Source organism: Nannospalax galili, unplaced genomic scaffold, assembly GCF_000622305.1.
Source record: "Nannospalax galili isolate Female #2095 unplaced genomic scaffold, S.galili_v1.0 scaffold54, whole genome shotgun sequence".
Taxonomy (NCBI): Eukaryota; Metazoa; Chordata; class Mammalia; order Rodentia; family Spalacidae; genus Nannospalax; species Nannospalax galili.
The window spans coordinates 7,812,099-7,838,323 of record NW_008341028.1 but is presented as its reverse complement, the minus strand read 5'-3'; the positions used below and the strand labels follow the sequence as shown (position 1 = coordinate 7,838,323).

The 26,225-nt window shown below is 41.0% G+C and overlaps 1 protein-coding gene across 1 annotated transcript in view; it reads right to left on the bottom strand.

Moving 5' to 3' along the window:
* Iqch (IQ motif containing H) overlaps positions 1 to 26,225 on the bottom strand; it is a 222,292-nt gene that overhangs the window by 19,349 nt on the left and 176,718 nt on the right. The window contains exon 17 of the mRNA XM_017798967.2: positions 7,744 to 7,914. Within this exon, the coding sequence (XP_017654456.1) occupies positions 7,744 to 7,914 (171 nt within the window). The remainder of the gene's footprint in view (positions 1 to 7,743; positions 7,915 to 26,225) is intronic.

The window sequence follows — 26,225 nt, the reverse complement described above, 5'->3', positions numbered from 1 at the left end:
CAAGATTTATTGCTTTGCCCCAAACCAGGTTGCTCAGTGTTACCCTCCTGCTCAGAAGCCTTCAGCATCTCCTCCTTGCCTTCAAGATGAAATCCAGAGCCTGCTTTGTGGGCTCCCATTCTTGTTCTGTACACTGCTCCAACCACTTCTCCCTTTCTTTTCTGATTCACTGCTCCTCTGAAGAGACCACAGGCTCTCCTCAGACCTGGTCCTCTGTACTGCTAGAGGCCTTCTCCTCCTCACCACTTAGTGATTGCCCTAGTGTTTATAGCCTGGCCAAGTTCTATGTACTTTTAAAGAGTCCCTTGACCCTAGCAAGCTATTGCCATCTTGCCTAAGAACTCCAGCAGCAGCCTGGGGGACCATAACTCAGATGGTATCTACAGATGTCCTTGTGGCTTTTCCTGCATGTAGGCTGTTTTTAAAAATATTTTATTTATTATTTTTATTTTATGGGTATGAGAGCATTGTCTGTCTGTATGTATGTGCACATGTGTCATGTAATTCCTCTGGAGGCCAGAAGAAGGCATTGGATTCCCTGGAACTGGAGTTACAGATGGCTGTCAGCTGACATGTGGGTACTGGGAACCGAACCCATGTCCTCTGCAAAAACAGTCAGTGCTCTTAATTGATGATCCATCTCTTCAGTCCCAATATGCTATTTGTTTTAATATCAGCATCTGTTCTGAATCTCCTTTTCAACTCTCCAAGGACAAGGACTTCTTCAGATGTCTTCGTATCCCTAATCCTGATACTGACTGAAATTCCTGGCATACACTAGGTTCTTGATAAATATGTTATAATAGTGCAATAAAGACAAGCATGAAAGTACACCTGCATTTTAAAAAGACTTAAGTCCACAATTTCTGCAGGGAAAATATTCTGTTGATTGATCTAGGGTTGTCTCTTATCCAGTGCAATAGCATAGGTGACAGAAGATTTGAGGGGACTATTGGATGAGTTTGTAGAGATCTTGGAATAGTGTCTGGCACATAGTAGCACTCAGTAAATGTTACCTATTATCACTTTTTAAACAAAATGATTTCACATATAAGTTTACTTATTTAAAATGAAAACTGGCTAACTGACCAGTAAGCCCTTTCACCAGAAAGAGACATGCATTAGAAGACCTGGACTTTGCTATCTGCTAATTTTATAACTTTAGGCAGATAATTTAACTTTGTTTTGCCTCGGCCTATTCTGTAAAATGAGCATACAAATCTTTTTCTAATCAGTATCTTAGGATTATCATGGGATAAAATAAACTAATGAAAAATTTAAATATAAGTCTTTGAACGAACAGAACACATTATTTTAAATGTTTAAAAATATTATAATATTTGAAATATTTATACTTTTAAAAGATATTTGTAGGTGAATGAGTGTTTTACCTGCATGTATGTAAGTACACCATGTGTGTGCAGTGCTGTAGAGGCCAGAAGAAGGTGAAAGATCCCTTGGAACTTGAGTTATGAACAGTTGTTTGTCACTTGGGTGCTGGGAACCAAACCCAGACAGCTCCTACTCAAGAGGACCTCATCCTTTAAAGAGTAATGGGTGTTCTTAACCACTAAGACATCTCTCCAACCCACCCCCCCAAATCATTATTAAAAGATTATTTTGTGAACTGCTGAGATGGCTCAGTGAGTAAAAGAACTTGCTGCATAAGTCTGATGACCTGAGTTTGACCTCTGGAACCCACAGTAGAAGGAGAGGTCTCACTTTTGAAAGCTGTCCTCTGACCCCCACATGCACGCTATAGCACTCATGCTCCCACAATATGCACACACAGAATTAATAAAAGATTGTTTAAAAGAGTGCTTTGTATAATCTACTCTCTCCTGATGCTGTGCAGCACATTTAGGCTTGCCAAAGCTCAAAAAAGAAATCACAATTTGGAAATGTCTATTGAAATTTAAAAAGGCATTTTGAAATCATAGGCCTTTTGATCTAACATCCCCATTTTTAGAATGTCTTCTAAGATATACCTGAAATGTGTACATAATGACTTAAGTACAAAGTAATTCAATGTAGTAGCCTATAATATGAAAATGGAAACCAAAGATCTTCAACAGAGGAAAAGATGAATAATGACACATGGATACATGGAATATGGTACTTTCGTTAAAAAAGAAACAACAGCCAGGTATGGTGGTGCACACTTTCAATTGCAGCACTTGGGAGGCAGAGGCAGGGAGATCTCTGTCAGATCAAGGCAGCCTGGCCTATATAGCGAGTTCCAGCTGGTGCAACAGGGAGACCCTGTCTCAAAAACAACAAAACAAAAGAAACAAGAATGTTTTTAATGAACAAGTATAGAAAATTCTCCAATGAAAAATGTTAGATTTCAAACATTGTGTATTAAGGCTACTAAAGGGAAAGAGGAATTCTGTTTGTATATTTACTCCTCTTTCCAAGAAGATGCTGCAGAAGATCGTGGTGATGCTGAGAATACCTGCAGTCTTTATAGGGTGGGGCAGGAACTTGACAATGGGAAAGACTTGTCTCCCATCAGAAGGATTTGCTTTTTGAACCACATAAATACATTATGTACCTCAACACCTAAATAAGTACATCAAGTTTGATTTTGAAGAACTTAAAACTGTGTATTTTATGCATATTTTCTTATGTAAATTGCTTATTTTTTAGAGAAATGTGATCCACAGTTTTAAATGATACGATCTTTTCCATAGTCTTTATTTATTCAGTAATCTATGATGTCTAGGAAAGCTGTGCTATGTCCACTGTTGCTTCCTTTTGAAAATCTACAACCCTTCTATGCCCATCCAAACTCATGCTACCGAGCTTGGTTGAGCTCAGACCAGATGAAAAGGTTGCCTGGAAGCAACCTTGTCACATGGGGAGGTAGATCTGCCCTGGGGAAGAATGTTCTGTGGCCTCAACTAGAGACTTCCCCAGGAAGGAGCTCAAACTCACAGGAACCCAATTCCTGACTCCATGCAAGGCTGGCTAAACACACAGGTTTCAAGTTTGACAGGCCTGCAGTTAAACTTTACCTTCACCATTTGCTTGCTAAGCAATCTTTAGCATGTTGCTTAACTTCTCTTAACCTGAATTTTTGTATCTGAAAATGAGCATAATAGTACCTGCTTAATATATTGGGTTTTGAACAAGTTCACGTAAGGCTCACAATGAACGCCTGATGTGGAGTAAGGCTCAAAACACTCTGACGCTGCTGTCACAGTAATTGCTCTGGCATAGTTACCTGCTGCCCTAACGGTTTCATTTGATAAATTTGGAGCTCTCTGTTATGTGTCCCAGTTTCTTCTGTGCTTTAGTTAAGTACCTGATACAAATAGATATTGAATGAAAAACTGGCTGAGTTTACTTTGAGTTGATTCTTGCTGAGTATTGACTGATACACTAAGCGATGACTAATGGAGTTTTAGGGTTTGGCCTGTCATAACAATATCATTCCTTTTTAAAAGTGACTGCAACAACACCAATCAAAATCAACCAAAAGTCCTTTTCAGGAGAGCTGCAGTGTGAAAGGATGGGCCTTCTGGCATTTCCTCACAGGAAATGTTTCCCCCTCAGCCCTTTTCAGTATGTGAGGCTGCTGGCCAGGCTTCCTACACACAGCCCAATTCGCCAGGCCCCATAAAGTCAAATTACCCAGGAGACTTTGGGGATCATTTAACCCTCCCTTATTTTATAACTAAGGAAACTGAGGCCAGAGCAAAGATCAGAATTCATGATCCCTGACTCCCAGACCAGCACTCCTCACTCCAAATTCTCACTGGCCACATCCAGAATATGTGGGAATTTCAGGGGAGGGAATAAATGTACAAAACATTATTGGTATAAGTCTAGTCTTACTAAACTACCTTTCTAAATCACAGTCTAACAAGACTGCTTCAAGCTAAATAAAGGAAGCCCAAAATACTCCTTTTCACTGGAGAATATAATTTTGCTTCAGCTACAGTTTAAATTGATTCAGTTCTGAGTGCCAGCATTTGAAGTGAGGAGCATCTTCTCTTTTCACCATGACGCTTGTTTTGACAGTGATGCATTTCAGTTGACATAGTTGAAATCCTGATGTAATAAATCTCTGCCTGGAAATTAATCATGTTTATAATATTCTGAGAATTAATAACACCCATTGCTCAAATCATTAACTTAAAAAAGGAGCTTCTAAAATCTGTTCTCAGCAGTAAGGGACCACAAATAAATGAATGTTTGATAAAATAATCCAAGTAGCAGTTTAACAAGCGTAAACTGGAATGTGGCTGCAATAACACAGAACTATTGTTTAAGGGTTGGCAGAGGCTGATGAGTTTCTTATTTCAGTTACGAAGCAGGCATCCACATGCATAATGAACTGCTCTCTGAATTATTAATGTGTTGCTTATTTAGCCTCATCTGTCTAGAAGATAATGTATCCTAACTCTAATGAGTGATCGGTTTTGTACATAATTACAGTAGCAGCAGTAGTGGGGAGATGTGTGCCTTCAAAGAAGGAGTTCTAAAAATAAAGTCATCATATAAACTCTGTTGTGGTTGTATTCTATCAAAATCAAACCCGAAGCATTTGAGAATTCATAATAAATTACAGGAGACAGAATCATTATTAACATCATAATTTAACACAAAAGGTTTTACTTAATCATTCATTACAGATCATATCTGTTAAAATGTGTATAAATGACTCAGGTCATTTTAAGATGCTAGCAAAGATGATTCTTTTTGGCCACTTATCAACTAAGGTTTGGAAGGTCCAGGAAGAGACGGGAAGAATAAAAACTGAGAAAAAAGAGTGATGATTTATGTCATTTCTGATGTTTGAAAGTAAAACAGTTTAAAAGTGGCCCTTTTGCCTCTCTCTCTCTCTCTCTCTCTCTCTCTCTCTCTCTCTCTCTGGGCCAGAGGTTGACTTTGATTGTCTGTCTTCCTCTATTCTCCCCCACCTTATTTTTTGAGACAGGGTTTCTCACTGAACCTGGAGCTTCCAGGCTCTGCTAAGATGGCTGGTCAGCAAGCCCCAGGGATTTTCCTATCTCTGTCTCCCTAGTGCTGGGAGTACAGGTGCATAGCACTGCGTCCAGAGTTTTATGGTGTACTGGGCATTGAACTCAGGTAGGTCCTCATGCTTGTGTGACAAGCACTATATTAACTAAGCTGTCTCCTCAGCCCTCCTTTTTTATTTCTAAAACACACACATCTCGGATTTCTCAGACCTTATTTATGCCTTCAAGTGTGTTCTGTTCATTTGTTTGTAGAGGAGGCTGGATCAGAAGCCTGTTCACCTGTCTAAGCAGGTCTGAACAGTCCTGCTACCTGTTTCTCATGAGGAACAACTCTTGAGCTCTTCTGATTATCTACAACAGTTTTTTTTTTTTGCTTGTTTTCCTTGTTTATTTATTTATTTTGCTTTCCCCAGTATAGCATATCATTAAAGGAGTATGATCAAACTAGAAGCACTTTATAGTTCTTAGTGCTGAGGGTGCTGTCATTATCAGCATGGGATCATTATCATTGAAATGTTCCTTTCATAGTGATCTCTCAGTTTCCTCCTTCAGTCTTCAGATGGAGGCTGTCACATGATTTGATGGTGAACATGACAGTATCACAGTGTGTTCACGCTTGCTCTGGAAGCTTTAGGTTGGTCGCACATTGTGTTGTGTGCACATTGGTACATGCTTCTTTCTAACAAAAAGTCTGTTGTACATGCACACACAGAACAATGGTACCAAGTGAGGCGTCTAGCTCTCTCTGAAGTCCAATTTATTCTCACATCAGAAACCCTACATAGCTTTTCTGCAGTGATTCTAGAGATTTGAGGATCGTAATGCTTCAAATGCTAACGTTCCTAAAAGGGTTTAATAGTCTTCATCACAGGAGAATTCCCATCTGTGACCTGTAGCTATGAATGAGGCCTAGAGGTGAGATGGGGAAAATGGAAGAATGCTGCTCATTCAAGGTCCAACTGCTGCTTGTGACTTCCTGAAGCTGCACACTGAGGTGCAGCAGACTGTGTTTGGAAGGCTAGTGCTGCATACTAATGGCTTCATCAACCTCTTCTTGGCATGGAGTTAGGTTTGCTAACCAAAACAGCTCAAGGTTTTCTGCTATCTTCCCATCTAGCACTGAACCAAGAGTCCTTTTGGTGAGGATAGAGGCCCTAGGTGGATGTCTGTTTCTCATCCCCAGTCCATCTCACTGAAATGAAACCTGTGCTAAGCCTCTGGCTGGCATCTCATAGAAAAACTGAATTAAGGAGGTAAAGGAAAAAGCCACTTGAACACCCAAGATATCAGGTACCCCCTCTAGGAGAGTGGGAGACTTAGGGCAAAGTCAGTCTGGGTCCTTTAACCCTGGAGGCATCTGGATCTGATGAAATTTAGCAGAGAGGTAGGAGACAGTGCTCAAAAAAGGTTTTGGGATAGAGTTCCATTAAACCCTGAAATTCTTTTTTTTTAAAAAAACTATTGAATTTATTATTTTTTTATGTGTATGAGTGTATTGCTTGCATGTATACAAGTGTACCCATGTCATGCAATGCCTGCAGAGATCAGAAGAGAGCATTAGATCCCCTGGAACTGGTGTTACAGATGGTTGTTAGTTGTCATATGGCTGCTGGGAACCAAACCTGGGTCCTCTGCAGGAGCAGTCAGTGCTCTTAACTGCTAAGCCATCTCTCTAGATCCTGAAATTTTCTTTTTTGAAAATCTGTTTAATTTATTTGGACATCAAGTGGAGCTTCATTTTCAAGGAGGACACGGAACTCACTGGATTAGAAGGTAGTAGAAACATTTTGGCAGCAGTCAGGGCATTTGTGGCTGTAGAACCCCAATACGCTCTTACACCAAGAGTGATCTGATCCTTTGACCCTTATTTTTCCCTCCATGACCTATTTAATGTGCTCCACTAGGCATCCACTCTTCTCATGGAGACCTGCTCTTTATACCCAGGGTACTGTGGTTAGCAACGTTTGCTATCAGCAGGTCTCAGGTCTTGAACACCTACCTTCATGATGAAACCAGTGATGAGAAAAGAGACTGTGAGAAGAGGCAGGTCATGGGAGGCCTCACTAACAAAGCCAGGAACGCCACAGGAGTCACTTTAAAAATCTGGGTAGTATAGCCCCATGCTTAAATTTGCTTTTTACCTTTCAGAGGCCTTCACTGTAGTGCTTAGGCCAAGGAGAAAGAAGGGAGGTGGGGATCTTGGGGAAGCTGCTACAGAACAAGTAAGGGATAGTGAGAGCGGAGTGTAAGGCAATATCTTCGTGGAGGAAGAAGAGGAGCAGATCCCAGGTGTTTTAGCAGCTAGAATCAGTGCAGCCTGGTTGCTGGTAGGATATGGGGCTAGGGTGAGTCTTATCAGCCTCAGCCTGATCCTCTAAGGTGCTGTATTGAGGAAAGGATGATACAGTTTTGAAGAGGTTGACCTGAAGACTCTAAGCAGCAAGGTCCAGGAGTCTTAGATCTAGGAATCTAAACCCAAAAAGGAAATTGGGACTAGAAAAATAGGGTGAGAGTTGTCAAAAATAATTGTTCACTGAAACACCAGATAGGGAAATAGGAGGGGAACTGGGAGGCACACAAATGGAAAAGCTGTTCTCTCTGTGCCCTGCTTCTTCTTCCTGGGCGCACTACTCTCTTTTCCTGGACCTTGTCTTATAGCAGATCAGCAACTTGCCTGGTGTTTTGTTTTCTTCCTACTTATCTAGCAGTTGGGTTCTGCTTATTGTGAGATCAACCAGGAATATCTGTTGCTTACCAGCTCTTCCTGGATGTTAAGGCGCTTCAATTTCCTTTCTTTATCTTGATCAAAGCAGGGCACTTCCAGGGTACTCAAACTACAATCCAGATGGCCATTTGTCAGGTACAGGGTGAGCTGAGTCAAGGACAGCTGGTCACTGTAGGAGAGGCTGAGATCTGTTGCCCATACCTGGTCAGAATGGGAGCCAGATGATGCACAAGTGAGACAGACAGGAAAGGAAAGAAAGCCATCCCAGCCCTAACCTGATCAATAGGTCAACTAAACTAGTGGCTGCAGAACTTGGGGTTGATGCCTTTGCTTCTGATTCTGTTAGCACTCAGCTGAGGAATGAGGTCTGTTTCTCTTCAGAACATAAGAGGTTATATAGGAAGTTAAAGAAATGAAGACACCTGGCCAAGTCGATCTAACAGAGGTGCCCGGTTTCATGAGGCGCTTGGTGACTTTTTTTTTTTTCTTCCTATGGTTTTCCATTTCAGAGGTGGTCAGTGCAATGGTTTTTACTGAGAAAATGAGACTGGATAGAAGCTTCGGAGGGTGGTAAACTAAAGTGGAAAAGGAGAAGAGGTAACGGGTGAGTGAAGGTGAGACAGAGTGAGTAAATGTGAGAAAGGGTGGTTAGCCTTGACTTACCACATTTTACTATGTGAGTGCAGGAATATCACCTTATCAACCCACAAAGTCACAGTATCCTCAACCGTGAACTGATGCTAACACCTAGGATTGTGTGAAAAGTGTGATGCATAAAAATTTAAATGTTGTAAAAGAAAGGCAAGAGGTTTATGCTTTACTGTCAACTCCTAGATGACTGAATAATGTCCATTCATTTCTTTGATAAATATTTACTGAGCATCTACTATATGTTAAACTGGCAGTGACAAAAGTAGGTCATGTCCTACCTTTTCCTTCTCCTTTGTGTCCTTGTCCTTTATAACCCTCAGAATCCAACTTAGTGGAATGCTCAAGGCAGAACCCTGTGCGAGTCACTAGAGAGTAAAAGGTAAACAGGCCTGGGACTGTCCATCAGGAAGACAGATCCACACATGCTTAATTCATCAAAGTACAGCATAAAATGCAGGCTAGCAATGAGATGGAAGCAGGAAGAACAGGCTGTGTTTGCCTGGTGAAGTCAGGGCTGCCTCCCAAAGGTGACATTTGAGCTTTAAACAAGCAGCAAAGCCATGTGCATGTGGGTCAAGTACATATGTTGGGCTGGGTGCTTCATAAACATCTCTGATCTTTGGAGTTACTTTAAAAAAATATCAGCCCATGTTATAGGTTAAGAAGCAGGTTCAAGGAAGTAGCCGAATCTACAGTTAGGAAGTGGTAGTACTCAGATTTGAACCCATTTCTGCCTGGCTCCAAGTCTACCCTCTTCCCATTCCTGATGGAAGAAATGGCAGTACCAATTCTCCAGTCAAATAAAAGTTAAAGTTGCAGAGGATCAGAGCAAGTTCTTGTTTAATATAACTCATGCCATGGAAATATCTTGTGGAGAAAACATGAAGTATTGTATTTCTGGAGTATGCTATAATTAGCAGTAATGCATTTTCACTGTAGGAAGTTAGAAATGAACACATTTCCATGAAGACTTGATTAAATATTTTTTCCTCTTAGAAGGCCTACAAGTGTTCCACTCACCAACTCTGTATGTTAAAATACATAATACATCTGCCCTAGAGTGGACTTGTTTCAAACAAATCTATCAGTGAGTGACTTGAGTAAGCATTGAATGTAAATGGCATCATTATAAGGATATTAAGGGGTCAAGCTGTCAAGGCCCCTTGCTAAACTGAAGCTAATTTCAGGAGTCATATTCGCACAGTAATACCCTTTTATAATAGCAAATAAATCACATTTGCAACAATTGTTAAAAACTAACTGCCAAGTATCTGTTGCAGTTGTAAACATCCTATTTGTCAACTTAAATATGCCCCCCCCCCGTATGTCATAAAATGTAAATCAGATGGGGACAGCTATTGTTCGTTATGAGGAAGAAGTAAATTTGCTGTTGCCACATGTCAGGCACTTTCTTCTTCAGTTTCTATTTTCATGCCTTCATGCCATTGATCAAAAGGAGATGCGTATAGCAAACATTACTAATAGTCATGTGAATAATATTAATGTTTTGGTGATAAGAAAGCTACACAGTTTAGAAGAAAGACAGAACCAAGGAACGAGAGCATCTGTCTGGTCCTCACAGTGGTGCAAACCTGGACTTGTTATTGATGCTCTCACAGTCTCTGTGCTCTCAAGTGTCAAGGAGCAGATGAGAGTACCTACTACATGGGGTTTAGAAAACAAACAACAAATAACACATGCACGTAAAGATGTCTTATAAAGTTGAATACCGATGTTACTTATGATTACTAAACAATCCCCCCTTCAGAGGACAGAGTCTTTACTGAGTGTAGTGGTGTAGGCCTGCAATCTCAGCACTCAAAGAGTTTGAAGCAAGGATGATCACATATTTGAAGCCAGCCTGGACTAACAGTGAAAGATTCTGTCTAAAAAAAGAAAAAAGAAAAGCTGGGCTTGGTAGTGCATGCCTTTACAATAGAGACCCTGTCTGTAAATCAAATTTGAAAGCAGACAGGAGTAAAAAAGAAAAAATTTGGTTAAAAAAAAAAAAAAAAAAAAGGTGGGTTTGGTGGGGCTGCCCTTTAAAAAAGAGCCCCTGTTAAAAAAAAAAAAAAAAAAAAAAAAAGGAAAAGATTCTTAGGAGGCACATTTTCCATGTGGCTTTCAGATGGTGCCATTTCCTAACTAGTTTGCCTAAATGCAATCATTGGATTCAACTTCATAATGCAGCTCCAGGGTGGCTGGGTTTGGACAAGGTTAATAGGATGAGGATACTGTGACCAAACTGCTTTGTGGTTTGCCTGAGATGGTGGTGCACGGTCAGAGCTGAGGTGAGTACTTTTGCTTCCCCAGGCTGCCCCAACTCCCTATTTCACAAAGGAAATAGAACAAATTTCCTTAAGCCTTTTCCTCAACAGCAGGCTTGCCTGATTTGTTCAGATAATTGTTCTGTTTTCCATCTGGTTTTCCCACTGAAGATACTGCCTGAGGCATGCTTGTTCTATGTACAAGAGTTCCAGTCTCCCCCTCTAGATTGTCAGCCCTTTAGGGAGAGCTGTAGCATCTTTGTCTTGGTGAAGCCCCAGTGTGTGGGGCAGGGCTGGTGAGGCAGCACACATTTGTTACTCCAGTGGCTCACTGTGAACACCTCTGCAAGTCTTTCAGGAACAGGCTCTTAGGGGCCTCTTGAGGCCTAGTTTAGATTCAAATCAAGAAAATATGCGTCTGTGCCCCCTTGGTGCCGCTCCAAGCACTCTCACACCTCTTATTTAATTTTATCTTTTTATTTTATAATTCAATGTTAACTTTATAAACTAATCTCTCTCTGCAGCGGACACCCCAATCACAAAGGAGCCATGCTAACGGCCTGTTCAAAAGGCACTCTGAGAAGGGATGGGAACAATCTGTAGGTGGTGACTTTCACATGACTTGCTTATGATGATTTATAATGACAAGCTTGGTGGATTAACTGATCAGATGTGAGGGTGAAAGAGATGGCTAGGGCTGGAAAGACTCTTAAAATATCACTTAATTCAATCAATTTACTATATAAGTGGAACAACTCTGGCACAGGCAGTGAGGTTACTTTCCCTAGGTCACAGAGCCAGGCATCAAAGTTGCACAAGAACCTTCAGTGTCTTAGCCAGTCAGAAATCACTTGATGACAATGGTTTGTGATACTAAAAAACCATTTTGCTAAAAATAGCCAAAATGTTAGAGAGACTCATATCAAGGCCTTAAGAATACAAGCAACACAAAAATATTCACCTCAGCATTACTTGCAATGGTGAAAACCTACAACTGTCCAACATTCGGGCACTGGATAAGAATAAGATACAACCAAGGGATGGAGAGTTTATGATATTATTTAAGAGATGATGGTTGTGAATAACTTGATGATATAGTTAACAAGAGGGTGAAACATTATATGAGCAACATGACTTGAGCTTTGCAGAAACAATAGGTGCCCAAAAGACTAGATAAGAATCTAACAAATGTTCACCATCAATGTCAATATTAGGGTTAAGTAAAAATTAAGATTATTTTCATCTCTGTTAACTTTAAAAAATAGGACCACTAGAAAATAAAAGCTTAAATTCAATCTCTAGTCCAGCCCAGTGTGGGGTGGGGAGGCCCCAGGTCTCTACTACCCTGACTGCACTATAGCTACATCCAGAGAACCTATATAGGGAGGAGTCAGACCAGAATTGTTCTGTTCTCAGGTTCTTTGGTTTGAAAAGGTAGTAACCTGCTTCTTTGTGGGAAGGGTTGGGAGAAGGATCTGATATAAGGCCCTTTTTGCCTTAGGTGTTCTGGGCAGATGGAAGCCGCCTGCTCACCCCTGCTGCTTCTGCCTCTTTCGGGTGACAGGCAAGATGGATGGGTGGTGGAGCATGCAGATGCAGGCAGATGTGCTCTGGCCCTATATTCTGTGACTGTCTCTAAGTGCAAATAAAGTTCTATGGCAAAGGGTTTTGTCTTGCTTCTTGCCAGCCCTCTCTTGAGCGTGAGTGTAAGTGTGACACTGAGGGACTAGTCAATAGAACAGATAACACTAATTGAAGCACAAAAATTTCAGAGCTTTAAGAATCCATATGTGGGGGCTGAGAGATGGCTCAGAGATTAAGGGCACTTGTTGCTCTTGTGGAGGAACTGAGTTCAGTTCCCAGCACCCACGACAGGAGGCTTACAATCTCCTGTAACTCCAGTTCCAGGGAATTTGATGCCTGCTTTTGTTCTCTTCAGGCACTGAATGCAGGTAGTGCACATACAGACAAGCACACACACAAGCACATAAAATAAATAAAATTAAAAATAAAAAATGCTTGAGAGGCAATGAGCTCTAAGTTGGGCTCAGCCCTCAGAGAAATATAAAAAGAATCTATAGGTGTTTTACGAATTCATCTTAATGTTTTCTTCCCCTTTTATATGGAGAAATTGAGAATCCAGGCAGTTAAACAACTTGCTAAAGGTCCAAGCTTGGGACAACAGAGTCCACGACAATGTATTTGTACTCCACACCCTTGACTAGTACCTGGGGATAACGGTCCTAGAGAATCTTCCCTCCACTGTTTTTAGATATGTCTATGAGGTAAAGATTTACTACTTGGCATAAAATTTTAAAGGCTTATTCTTTAAAATAGCTAATCTTAAGAGATGCAATGCTGAGAATTTACCTACTACAGAGGTAGCATCTGACCTTCACAGCAAACTGTGATAGGGATCACTCTTCACAATTGCCTGTTTGAACGACCTCCTTGCCCATGTTTTTGATCAGATTCATAGTTTCAAATCTGACAGAAAATCCATCATTGACTATTTGATTCTTCCTAGAGCAAGACCAAGTCATCAGTCAGACCATGGGCCCCTCAGCAATGGCTAAGCTGAAGAAGTCAGGCTTCTGGGTGTTGCATGATCATGTCATGGGTGGGCCAAAGTTCCTTTCCTATGTTCTTCTGGGTTGACTAAGTAGACAGCAAAGTGCTTATTTCCCACATACAACTGCAGAGGCTGGAAGTTTGTTGGAGGGTGTTGAGCAGTGGCATGGCACCCTCCAGTGTCTATTTTTAAAGGCTTGTGATACAGTAAGAGATGAGACCATAAGGGGCAAGGATGGAGACAGGGAGTCCAGTTAGGACAACATCACCATAGTTTTGGTGAGAGATAACAGTGGTAGGACCAGTATGGAAACCATCAAGGGCAGAACAGTGTCATAGTTACATTTCAAAAGCAGAATTCAAAGAGCTTACTGATGGGTTAGAAATGGGACACAAGACAAAGAAAAGAATCAGAGAGCTCCCTAAGACCTTTGCCCTACAGAAAATGGAAGGATGGAGATTATTTCCTGAGTAGAGCAAATAGAGGGTAACTCAAAGTTCAAAGCTTGGGTGTGCTCCTCTTGGGATGTCTCTGTTAGACAGTATTCTAGAGGGTAAGATGAGAACTCAGCCACCACTTCTTTCTCTATGTCAAGAACAAGCTGAATCAGGCCCTGGTAGAGAGGTAGGTCTGTCTCTGATGTCATTTGTGGGCCTAGAACTCCAAGCTTTCCTGGTTGGGGGAAAATAAGGTCCATAGAACATGAGGATTTCTCTGGAAGACACTGGTCAACAGCAGTCACCCCTGCTTCTCATCATCGATGGGCCAAGATGAACTAAGCTTGAGATGGATGGAGCAGATGGATACGAAGACAGAACTGCCAGAGTTGAGGAGAAAGAGGAAGTGAGAAGACTGGCTTGAGGGAGGCAGGTACCTGCCTGCATTGAGATCTCTGGACCAGAGTTTCAAGACCTCACTGAGGGTGCTGGCCTTGCATCTGCTGTCTGTCTGGTCTTCAGCAACTTCCTTACCCCTCTCTGGGCATCTTTCCTTGGCTATTAACAATGGGCCAAGGGCCGTGACTGTAGTTTAGTGGTAGAGTACTTGCCTGGCACACATGAGGCCTTAGGTTCAATCCCAACTATGGTCCAAGAAGAAAGAAAGAAAGAAAGAAAGAAAGAAAGAAAGAAAGAAAGAAAGAAAGAAAGAAAGAAAGAAAGAAAGAGAAAGGCAGGAAGGAAGGAAAGAAAAAAGAAAGAAAGAAAGAAAGAAAGAAAGAAAGAAAGAAAGAAAGAAAGAAAGAAAGAAAAAAGAAAAGAAAGAAAGAAAACAAAAAACCAACAATGGGCCTAATGGCATGGATCCCTAAGGTCTGTGTGAGGTGACTACATGAGGCAGTGCGCCAGACTGTTACTGCAGGAGCCTGGCAGACCCAATTCTATTTGGGTCCATGGTGCTTCTTTCTCATCTTATTGTGGGGAGCAGAGTCAGAGGAGGTGGGAGAACTCAGGTGTTGGCCTTTGACTTTCATAACCTTGCCTGCATTTGAGAGACATGCAGCAGAACAGGCTCCAGCATCCCAGCAATCATGAAGAGCACGTTAGCTCCTTGGTGTGCTACATGACGTCTCTTTTCCCCCCGGGATCATTAAGATGCCAGACAGCACTGAACTCTTCACTGCGGTAGGCACACCTGATACTTAAGTTTTAAAGAAGTGGGTACTCTGCACTGTAAGAATTTTCAATTGACAGGATTGTAATATTTAGTAAGTGTTGTTCGCATCACATTTTAAAAAGTCCATAGAAAGGCAGAGGGGACGGCAGTCTCTTGGCCTGTTGCCACCTAGTGGCAATTGCTGGAATAGCCCAGTGTCTTTGTGAAGGAGAGATATGAACAGTTGTCCACCTGCTAAACCCAGGGTGTTCATCCTGGAGATCTTCTGGATCTATTAATATATTTGCCCATTTTAATCATGACAGATCACTGCTGCATAAGACTATGTGAGCAACTAAAGCATCCATGCTTGGATACTGCCTGCCCTGTTCACTGCCTTGTACTGGTTCTTTGGGGTCTACCGGGTCAGAAGCTGCAAGCCATCTGAGTCCTGCCACTTAGCATTCCGGGATAAACAACGCATCCTGCAGAGGGCCTCCATTATTTTCAAAAGTGTAGTTATTTAGATTTAAAAGTGTTTTTTTATTTTTTAAAGTTACTGGCTCCCAAGTTTGAAAATAATAAAAGAACAAATAAATGTTTTGAAAGTGTCCACAAAGTAGAACATGCCAGTCAAGTGCAGCACAACTCTCACGCAGTGCTGCCTAAATCAGATTCTACCAGAGTGCATTTTAATACAGTTGATGTAAAACATCTGTAACACTGGAAATTCTCAGGACCCTGGGAGATCTTGCATCACTCTATCATCGTAAACATAGGCAGACCTTCATCCACTTCATTTTATGAGAACTGAGGGGTGGACTGACTTTCTCAGGGCCCATAATAAAATGAAGAACTGGATCAAAGCCAAGTTCATAACCCCTGGTATAGCAAATCTGTGACACCTGGTCACCAGCACTAATAAACCAGTTTTCTTTGTGGTGCCAGAAGCTTCTCTGTCACATTAAAAATTCTTTCAGGATATGCCAAAACCACATTTGAAATGGATTTAGGGATCCAAATGGAAAATTCTGAAATGTAAACCTGCAGTGGCAGCACTGATGTGGTTTCACTTAAAAAACAACCCCACAAATATTTAGATTATATTCTTGCCTTTTCTCTTTCCTTCCCCAAGCTTCTACTACAATTAGTAATTTGTGATCCCGCCTCTGTTATTTTCAAAACTGATGGTTATTTATAATCTTAGTGTACAAAATTATACTGTCTGTACAGAAACATTCATTTCTTTATGTTTAAGTATTTTCTTGCTTTTCTGTTATGAAATCTTTGGAAGGCCATTTTCTTATTTGGACATTAAGCACTAAATGCTAATAAGCATGAAAACCCAATTTTCATAATCCATTTTTATATGACAAGTAATTGTGTGCACTTCTCCCATGACAATTTGATACAGGAATCCCATGCTATTCATGGAGCTTCTTTAACTTTCATGTTGTAGACACGAGGACTGGAGAATGATTTACTTCACTGAGAAGTGTTCCTTATAATGTTACTACAAATGATGCCTAAAGGGCTTTTGTGTGGATTTTTGAAGCAGAAGAGCTCTTACTCTGTAGCACCCAGCAGGGAGGGCTCTTGTGTGCAGTCTTTGTAGGCATGGAGAACTTTGGTGCAAAGCAAGTCCTCTCTTGGTGTGGATAAGCACATAGCACTGGCAAATCAAGGCAACGAATTGGCAGGACAGTTCACCTTTCCTCTCTAGATTCCTCAACAGCTTCAGTAAACCAGAGTATCTTATAATAGTCTTTGTTGAAGACTATGTAGGCAAGAAACTGTATTGTCAAATCTTTGGCTTTGGAGTTGATATAGTCTAGCTGCTCTAGATCCTAGGGACACGGTTCTACAAAGGGAAGAGGGGACTCCAGGTTAGGCCTACAGACATTGGGGAAGTTCCACATCTCCTGAGCGTAGTTCCAGTGGTTGCTGCAGACCCAGGGGGCAGACCAGTCCTGAACCAGGATTAGTCAGTTCTCAGACTTCATCAGAGAAGTTTCTTTGTGCAGTAGATTGTAGTTAACACAGAAACTCAGAACTGGTCAAAGTGCAGGGAACAAGTGACTGTGGAGTTCTTAGCCACAAAAGATGGTAAGTCAGAGGTTGGGGAGGATGGGAGCAAAGGACATGGCAGAACCATTGTACTAATGAACTCATTCATAGCAGCTGTGGTTGCCTGCACAAGACCCGCACAAGATCAAGCCAGTCAACATTCTAGCATGGAGTGGGAAAAGGTTCACAAGCCCACATCTCTAATTGAGGAGCTACAGACAGTTGTTGGCTTCTGAGGGAGGGAGAGTCAGTGTTCTTTAAGGGTGTGGCCCCTGGTAGGTTAACCATGCTCTAGAGGATGACCCCACACCCAGAACTATATGGGCAGCACACATTTGAGTCAATGGGTTATTAAATAATACAAAAAAGAACATGAAGTTGGGGGTTAGGGAGGTGGAGTAGATCTGGGAGAAGTTAAAGGGAGGAGTTGGGGTGGATATGATAAAAATACATTGTATGAAATTCTCAAAGAATTAATACAAATATTTTTTTAGAGGGAGGAAGAGGCATGGTTGAGCGCAGAGTTCAGAGTTCTTGATTCTAAGTCCAAGGCAACCTTATTTACATTTGGGGAATTTCTGGAGAAGAAAAAGCCCAAGAATAGGATCAACATCTAGAACATATCCCTGGTAGAAGTTGTACCAATATCTTCATTGGATAATTCAATTCTCAAAAAGTTAAACTTGCTCTATGTTGATCCTGGTGCCCATCTACTCTACTCATAGGTATATAATCAAGAGAAATGAAAATACGTGTCTCAAAAACTTTCGTGAATGCTCACAGCAAAAACCATTTAGTCCCCATCTCCAAGATGGGGCAAGAACAGGCAAGAACAAAAGTTAAAGACTAACAATGAAGTTCTCATGCCTTCCCTGATTCTAACTCTGGCAGTCATATAGGTAAGAAAGATCAGGGTGTAAACAGGTTTGTGTCCACCAGGCTCTTGTAAATAAAAAAGTGAAAGCAATTCAAATATCCATTAACTGATGAACCAACAAAATGTGGAATCCATACAATGGAATACTACTGAACCACAAAAAGAATGATTGGTACAACTGACACATGTTACTACGTGACTGAAGCTTGAAAAGATTGTAAGTGAAAGAAAATAGTCACAAAAGACCACCCGCTGTATGATTCCACTTATATGAAATGCCTAGGATAGTAAAATACATAGACAGAAAAGAGTTTGCAGTGGCTAAGGGGAAGGAGGATGGGAAGTGACTGCTAGCAGGTCTATATTCATTTCCGAGGGGTAAGATAAGCGTAAATTTGGATAATGGCAATGATTACATGCCTGAATATACAATAAACTACTAAAATGTATTCTTTGGAAAGGTGACTTATGTGTATGGTGTGTCAATAAAGCTGTTACACATTCATTCATACAACCCAGTCTCCAGAAAACCCAGTATAGATACCTGCACAATCTCTGTGGACCCCTGTGTGGATGTGGTGAGTACTTAAATAATAACTAAATGAAGGGGTTTGTGATAAAACTCTCAAACTGCCTTCTGGGTTTATTCTAGGCATTCTTCAAATCAAAACCTAATAAAGCTTTACCACGTATGGCCAACAAATACCTGCCACATACACTAATGCTAACTAGTGCCCAGCAAAGGCTAATATGTAGGGAAGGCTTAATAAGCAGCCATGGTGTGGTAAGGATAACAACTTATTAGAATAATATCATATGCATATTATAAAAGACTCAATGCTCTCTGAGGACATAGTGGCACTCTTCTAAAAGCTGGGCTACTTCCTCCTGCTCTAAGTTGCAGGTTTTCATTTTGTTCCTGGACTAAGTAGAACTGGGCACCATCAGATCCAGAAGAAAGGTAGGGCTGGTCAGACTGGTGAGCATGTGACACAGGAAAGCCATGTCCTAGACAGTTGTGCATCCCACCTTCCTCTCTCTGCTCATTCTCAATTTCCCACAGACTCCTTCCTCCTCCAGCTGCTTCTAGCATGGGGCTCCCTGAGGTTCTGTGTCTTTCACAGGGACCCCTCCTCATCTCCATCAGGTTAGTCAGATAAGCTAATAAATCTTGACTAATTAGGTGGTGGTGGTAGAGGCCTGGCTCCTAGGTGATGTGCTTATCACAATGCAGTCTTCAGGGTTTGGTTATCTAGAAATGAAACTGGATTCCACTTTGCCTTTGCTGCCTGCTGCCTGTGGTGTTTGAAAAATTCAGCACCCTGTAAAGACAGCGCGCCATCTTTTTTGATGACAGCAGTATCTAGGAATCTGCTGATTTGAGCTGACTGTGGAAGGGATGTGTGGGAAAGGAAAAAGGAAGGGAGACGAGGTGAACTAAGGGTCTGGTAAGTGCATGGCACTGCAGTATTTCCTCAAGTCATCCTCACAGCAGCCTTGTGAGGTAAGTATCACATATCCGTATAATAGAAGTGAAAATGGAGGCTCAAAGAGTCCAAGAAATATGTTGTCTGCCCCCAGCCAATGGGACAGCAGGGTTAAAATCCAGAGCCCAGGTTTTTCTACCATGATTGATCCTGGTGATGACTAAGCCTGGCCAGGGAAGTGATGTCGGGAACCCCACCAGCTACTAGACAGGTGGAAAGCCAAGATGGCCCCTGATACTGTGGACTTTGGGGAAGTTGCTTAACACTTTTCTCATTACTTGTCTGTAAGCACTTTGAGAGTCTATATTCCCAGACTTGTGCAAGGAGGGGAAATACTGTCCTTCAGTCTAGGCAAAATGCCAGGCTTCCTACCTCTGATCAATAACTTCTGTAACTCTTACCAGAAGTACGCAGTAGGGTTTTGGGAAATACTCTAGTTGATTCCATGCTGACTGAAAATCACCCTGGAGTTTCACTTGAGTAAGTGTGATCAGTTCTGCCTCCCCTACCTGTCATCCCTGAGCTCTGCCCCAGTGTTAGCCTTCTGGCAACTGAGGCTGGTTGTAACTGACCACTCCTCTGGTACCACTGGTCCCCAGGTGAATTTCTAACAAATGGGAGAAGTAGCATTAAGCTGAGGAAGGTATTTCTCCCCCTTCCTTGCTCTTCCCCACACCCACTGTTCTTCCTACTCTTCTAAAATTTCACCATGCTGTTTCTTAACATGCTGTTTCCTCACAGCAGAATGTACTAGAAGGCTCTCAGTTCATGGCAAATAGAAAATCTGAGCCTTAACTGTTTGACCTTACTAAGAATTTTACACAGAAAACAATTGTGAAATTACTTTTTTCATAATTTCTTCACCAATAAATGAACAACAGTGACAATTCCAAAATACATGCATTTATGTTTCCCCCAAAGCTCTGGGATGGCAATTCTTTACTATTCTCTGTTTTTAGTGTGACTAGAAGTTTCACATTGTTATTTTTTTTAACATTTTATTATTTTTATTTTATGTATATGTGTGTATTGCCTGCGTGTATGCAAGTGCACCCATGTTGTGCAGTGCCCATGGAGGTCAGAAGAGGGTGTTGGATCCCCTAGAACTGGAGTTATGGATGGGTATTAGCCACCATGTGAAAGCTGGAAATCAAACCCGGTTCCTCTGCAAGAGCAGTCAGTGCTCTTAACCACTGAGCCATCTCTCCAGCCCATTTCTTTGGAAACTGTCTTTATCTTGAGCCCTTTAGAAATGACCTCTTGTCCTGCATACTTCTGTTTGAGGAGGGCAAGGAGCTTCATCGCAGTGGTGTGCAGTGGAAGAGATCTAACACTTGCTCTGCCCAGAGAGAGGAGTTCAGCTGTCCTCCCTGGTGGCAGCTGCTGGTATTGAGAATGTCCTTCCTATCTGTGTTCTCAGGAGAGGGTGACTTCATTGGTTTATTTGGACTTGCATTTTGTAAAGATTCCTTAATTCACCTGAACAAATTTCAGTGGACTGGTCTAATGTCATTTATATATTTATAAATTTGTGGAGAGACTTAAAGAGGTTAGAAAACATACACAAGGGGCTGGAGAGATGGCTCAGTGGTTAAGAGCCTTGGCTGCTCTTGCAGAGGACCCAAGTTTAGTTCTCAGCATGCACTGAGAACTTCAGTTCCACAGGATCTGACTCCCTGTTCTAACCACCATGGGCATTGCATGACATGGGTGCACTTACAAACATGCAGGCAATCCACTCATACATATAAAATAAAATAAAAACAATAAACAAAATACATTGTTTTTAAAAAAAAACAGAAGTAGGTACTCCAGGTCATCTAGGAAGGTGGCATGCCTGGCAGATCAGTGTCTCAGAAAGGGAATCTTTTCATCATTTACTCATAAGCATTTGGAACCAACAGGCAACACAGTAAATCTTACATTTAAGAAAGCGAAATATATGTTTAAAGTAATATACATATAGTTAAAACAGTTCTGTTTATGCAAAAGATTCATGTAACTTTATAAGGGATTTTAAGTTCTGTACTAGTAACAGATGTTCAATGACATGTTTGTTTTTGTTTTACTGAAAAAAGCAATGAACTACCTGATCTTTTATTTTTAAATCATCATACCAATGCCACTGCATTTTAAAGTTAGCTCAAATTAATTATTCCTAAAACATAAATAATTAAGGTAACAGATGGCCTCATAAAAATAAATACCACTAGTAGAGCTAGAAGACTGTGTTAAGAACTTAGAACTTAAGTTAGTTCCCTCCAGAACTTAGAAAACTCTGTTGAAGGGACCCTCCAAAATTTAGAAGGCTCTGTTAAAGGAACCCTCCAGAATTTAGAAGGCTCTGTTAAAGGGCCCTCCAGAATTTAGAAGGCTCTGTTAAAGGAACCCTCTAGAATTTAGAAGACTCTTTTAAAGGAACTTTCCAGAACTTAGAAGGCTCTGATAAAGGGCCCCTTTCTTTAGAAGGCTCTGTAAAAGGAACCCTCCAGAATTTAGAAGGCTCTGTTAAAGGAATCCTCTAGAATTTAGAAGACTCTGTTAAAGGGCCCCTCCAGAATTTAGAAGGCTCTGTTAAAGGGCCCCTCCAGAATTTAGAAGACACTGTTAAAGGGCCCCTCCAGAATTTGGAAGGCTCTATTAAAGGGCCCTTCTGGAATTTAGAAGGCTCTGTTGAAGGAACCCTCCAGAATTTACAAGGCTCTGCTAAAGGGCTCTCCAGAATTTAGAAGGTCCTGTTAAAGGAACCCTCCAGAATTTAGAAGGCTCTGTTAAAGAGCCCCTCCAGAGTTTAGAAGGCTCTGTTAAAGGGCCTCTCCAGAGTTTAGAAGGCTCTGTTAAAGGGCCCCTCCAGAGTTTAGAAGGCTCTGTTAAAGGAATCCTCTAGAATTTAGAAGACTCTGTTAAAGGACCCTCCAGAATTTCTGTCTTTTGTATCATTTCTTGTTCTTTTTCTACCAAGACAGATGGTGTCAGTAATTGCCTATATATTTAATTAAGTTAAAAAGCTACAGAGTAAGGGTTTGGCAAAAAGCAAGAAATTTTGTACTATTAGCAAAGAAAGCAAAGGAGCAGAAACTGGTACTATAAGACAGTACTCCTCACCACAGACATCCTGATAGCCATATGCACTGGAATGTGAGGCTGCATTTTATTGACCTAATTATAAGCCAACAACAAAGCCCGTACTGGATATGTGGATGGCAGTGCTCTTTCATTTTTTGACCAACTGGGAAAAGATCCTACCTGTTGCTTAGCATATCACCTCCAATTTTGACCTGATGCCTTAGTGGTCATTCTAAATCCCTCTTTTACACTGTTTGCCTGGGGTTTCCTCGTCTGGTAGGCTGGCTAATCATTGTGAAATTATTATGGGGGTGGGGGGAGGAGAAGCAGCAGCTACTTGTAGAAAATGGTTTGGAAAGCTGACTTAACCATTCTTGTGCCTGTTTTCAATGTTCCCGTCCCATGAATCCACCTTCTGGCTGAATGGCAATATGGTGCTCCCAGCTGTGGTATAGAGTAAAGGCTGCACATTTAAACTCTTAAAGCTTAAAAATGGCTACCCCGACATTGCTTTTATTCCATTTCTCTTAGTCATTAACATTTAACGATTACCTTATGCGCTGAGCACAAGGATAGAATATATTAGCAAAAATAGATGTGTTTTCTTGCTTTAAGCGGTTCAACTCAATTCAAGAAGTATAGTGAGGACGCACAGGAGAACATACATTTTCTTAGTTTTAGTGGTAGAGGAGGGGAAGGTGCTTACAAAGGCAGTCATGACCAATCCAGTGCAGTACCACAGTATTTGCTGGCTTGGTGACCAGACAAGCCATGGTGGCAACCCTGGATTAGCCACTTCACAGCTGTGTGACCTTGAACATATCACTGTAGCCTCAGTTTCTGCTTTTGTAGATTAGGCATAATAGTTTACAACAATTATTAGAATAATTATTCTGTCCATCAACACCATACTGCATACCTTCAGCAGAGGCTGAAGTGGCAGTTAAAAGGAGATTAATTAAGATAGATTTCCATGTGAAGTTGAATTTTTAAGGAAGGGAAGGGAAGTTGTATATTAACAGACAAGAATGAAAGGCAAGTCAGGATGAAAACAGTATGTGGGATGTAGGAGGAGAATGCATCCTTTGAATATGGATCCACTAACTTCGCTTGTTCTGGAGAGTCCTGTGGATGTGATAAAAATTCACAGCATGATAGGGTGGGAGGATGTGGTTCAGGGATGTTTTAAGAAATCAGTAAGACCCAGGGAAAATTACCCTGTATATTGTCACTCCAACATCATGTTACAGGAAAAATTAAGGACAGTTTTGTGGCACTCATACAGCTCAATAGCAACAAACAAACAACCTGACTTAAAAACAAGTGAAGAACTTGAACAAACATTTTTGCAAAGAAGACCTATAAGTGGCCAGTAGGCATATGAAAGGTACTCAACTAATTATCTGGGAAATGTAAATTCAAACTGTGAGATATCACCTCACAACTGTTAGAATAGTTATTGCTATGGTTGGATATGGTCTTCCTGCCTCCAGAGGTCTATGTGCTGGATGATTGGTACCCAGTCTGATGGAATCTTTGAGTCAGGCCTAGTGGGAGATGAGTAGTTTGTGAATGATCCATCCTCATGAGTAGATTAAGACTGATCTGGCCAAGTAGATTGGGTCTGTTGGAATGAGTGTGTTCTCTATAGAGCAGGTGATTCTAAGTGAGTCTGGTACCACATTTCAATCTATTTTTTTGAAAAAGTATTATTGTGTGTATGTGTGTACATGGTGTGTATGTGTGTGTGTGTGTGTGTGTGTGTGTGTGTGTGTGTGTAGCATGCATGTGGAGATCAAAGGACAATTTTGGGGAGTTGAACTTCTTCTTCTACCCATATATGGGTTCTGGGGATCAGACTCAGGTCACTAGTTTATATAGCAAGTGCCTTTACCTGCTAAGCCATCTTGCTAGCTCCTGAAACTTTTTTGCTTCCTGTCTGTATTAGTCACTTTTCTGTTGCTGTGATAGAAACACTGACCAAAGCAACTTATAGAAGGAAGAATTTATTTGAGTTTACAGTTCCAGGGGAATTACAGTCTATCATGGCAGGGAGGCATGGTGGCTCCACCTGGAGGTGGCTGGAGCAGGAGCAGCAGAAGCTAAGCTCTCACATCATGATGCAGGCACAGGAAGCAAGAGAGCAACTGGAGATCTGGCAAGGCTTAAGAACTCTCTAAGGCCACCCCAAGTGACATGCTTCCTCCAGGATAGCCACATCTTTTAAGACCTCCCAAAACAGCACCATCATCTGGGGACAAAATGTCCAAACACTTGGAGCCTATGGGGGACATTTTCATCCAAAGCATCACACTGTCTTAGCGTGGGGTAGGTGAAGGAAAATCTTAACTAAGGTAGATTTCCATGTGGAGTTGAATTCTGAAACATATTTGGAAGGAAGAGAAGGTATTAATTAACAGACAAGAAAGAAAGGCAAGTCAGGATGAAAATAGTATGTGGGAGGTAGGAGGAGAATGCTCATGCTTCTATGTGCTTTTGGCATTGTGATGCTTTCCACCAGGAGACCCTCACCATGGGTAAGTGCCAGTTCAACCCCCAAGCCTTCAGGACGGTTGGCTAACTAAACCTCTTTTCTTTATATAACTCACCCAGTCTCAATTTTTTTATAGCAACACAAAATACACTAATACAGCTATTATTAAAAATAAAAAGATGTTGAACACCTTTTAAGATGCTTCTTAGTCATCTTTATTTCTTCTTTTGAGAACTCTCTGTTCAGCTCCTTAGCCCTTCTTTTAATTGGGTTACTTCCTTTTTTGATTCTTTGTTTTTTGAGTTTGTTATATATTCTGGATGTTAAGCCTCCGTCAGATGTGTTACTGGTAAAGATTTTCTCCCATTCTGTGGGTTTTCTCTTTACTTCCTTGCTTCTTTTAACGTACAGAAGCGTTTAGTTTAATGAGGTCCCATTTATTGATTCTTGACCTGTTTCCTGAGCAATTGATGTTCGGTTTAGAAAAAAATCTTTCATACACTATTGGTGTCCAGTTTAGAAAGTTTCCTATACCTGTATTTTTCAGATTATTGCCAATGTTTTCTTCCAACACTTCCAGAGTTTCAGGCTTTGCATTGAGGTCTTTGATCCATTTGGAGTTGACTGTTGTGCAAGGTGAAACATAAGGGTCTAGTTTCAGTCTTCTACTGGTGGAGATCTGGTTTTGCCAGCACCATTTTCTGAAGATGCTGTCTTTCCTCCAGTGAATGTTCTTGCCCCCTTTATCAAATATCAGGTGGCTGAAATTGAGGGTACTCATATTTGGGTCTTCAGTTTTGTTCCATTGATCTACAGGTCTATTTTTGTGCCAGTAGCATTGTTGTTTTTATGACTATAGCTCTGTAATACAGTTTAAAATCTGGTATAGTAATCCCCCCAGCATTGCTCTTAGTGCTCAGGGTTGCTTTGGCTATCTGAGGTCTTTTGTGCTTCCATATAAAGGATGTTTTTTCCTAATTCTGTGAAAAATGTCATAGGGATTTTGATTTGCATTGCATTGAATCTATAAATGGCTTTTGGTAGGATAGTCATTTTCACAATATTAATTCTTCCAATCCATGAGCATGGGAGGTCCTTCCATCTTCTGATGTCCTCCTCAATCTCTTTCTTTAAAGATTTAAAATTTTCATTGTAGATAGAGGTCTTTAGGTTTATTCCGAGATTTTATTTTTGTAGTTATTGCAAAGGGGAGTGTTTCCATGTACTCTTTCTCTGATTGCTTGTTATTGGTATATAGAAAGGCTACAGACCTTTGTAGATTAATTTTGTAACCTGCCACTTTACTGATGTTAATAACAATAGAAGTTTAGTAATTTCTAGGAGTTTTCTGGTGGAATTTTTGGCACCTCTTAGATATAATATCATATTGTCTGCAAAAAAGGGATAATTTGATCTCTTCCAATTATTACTCCTTTAA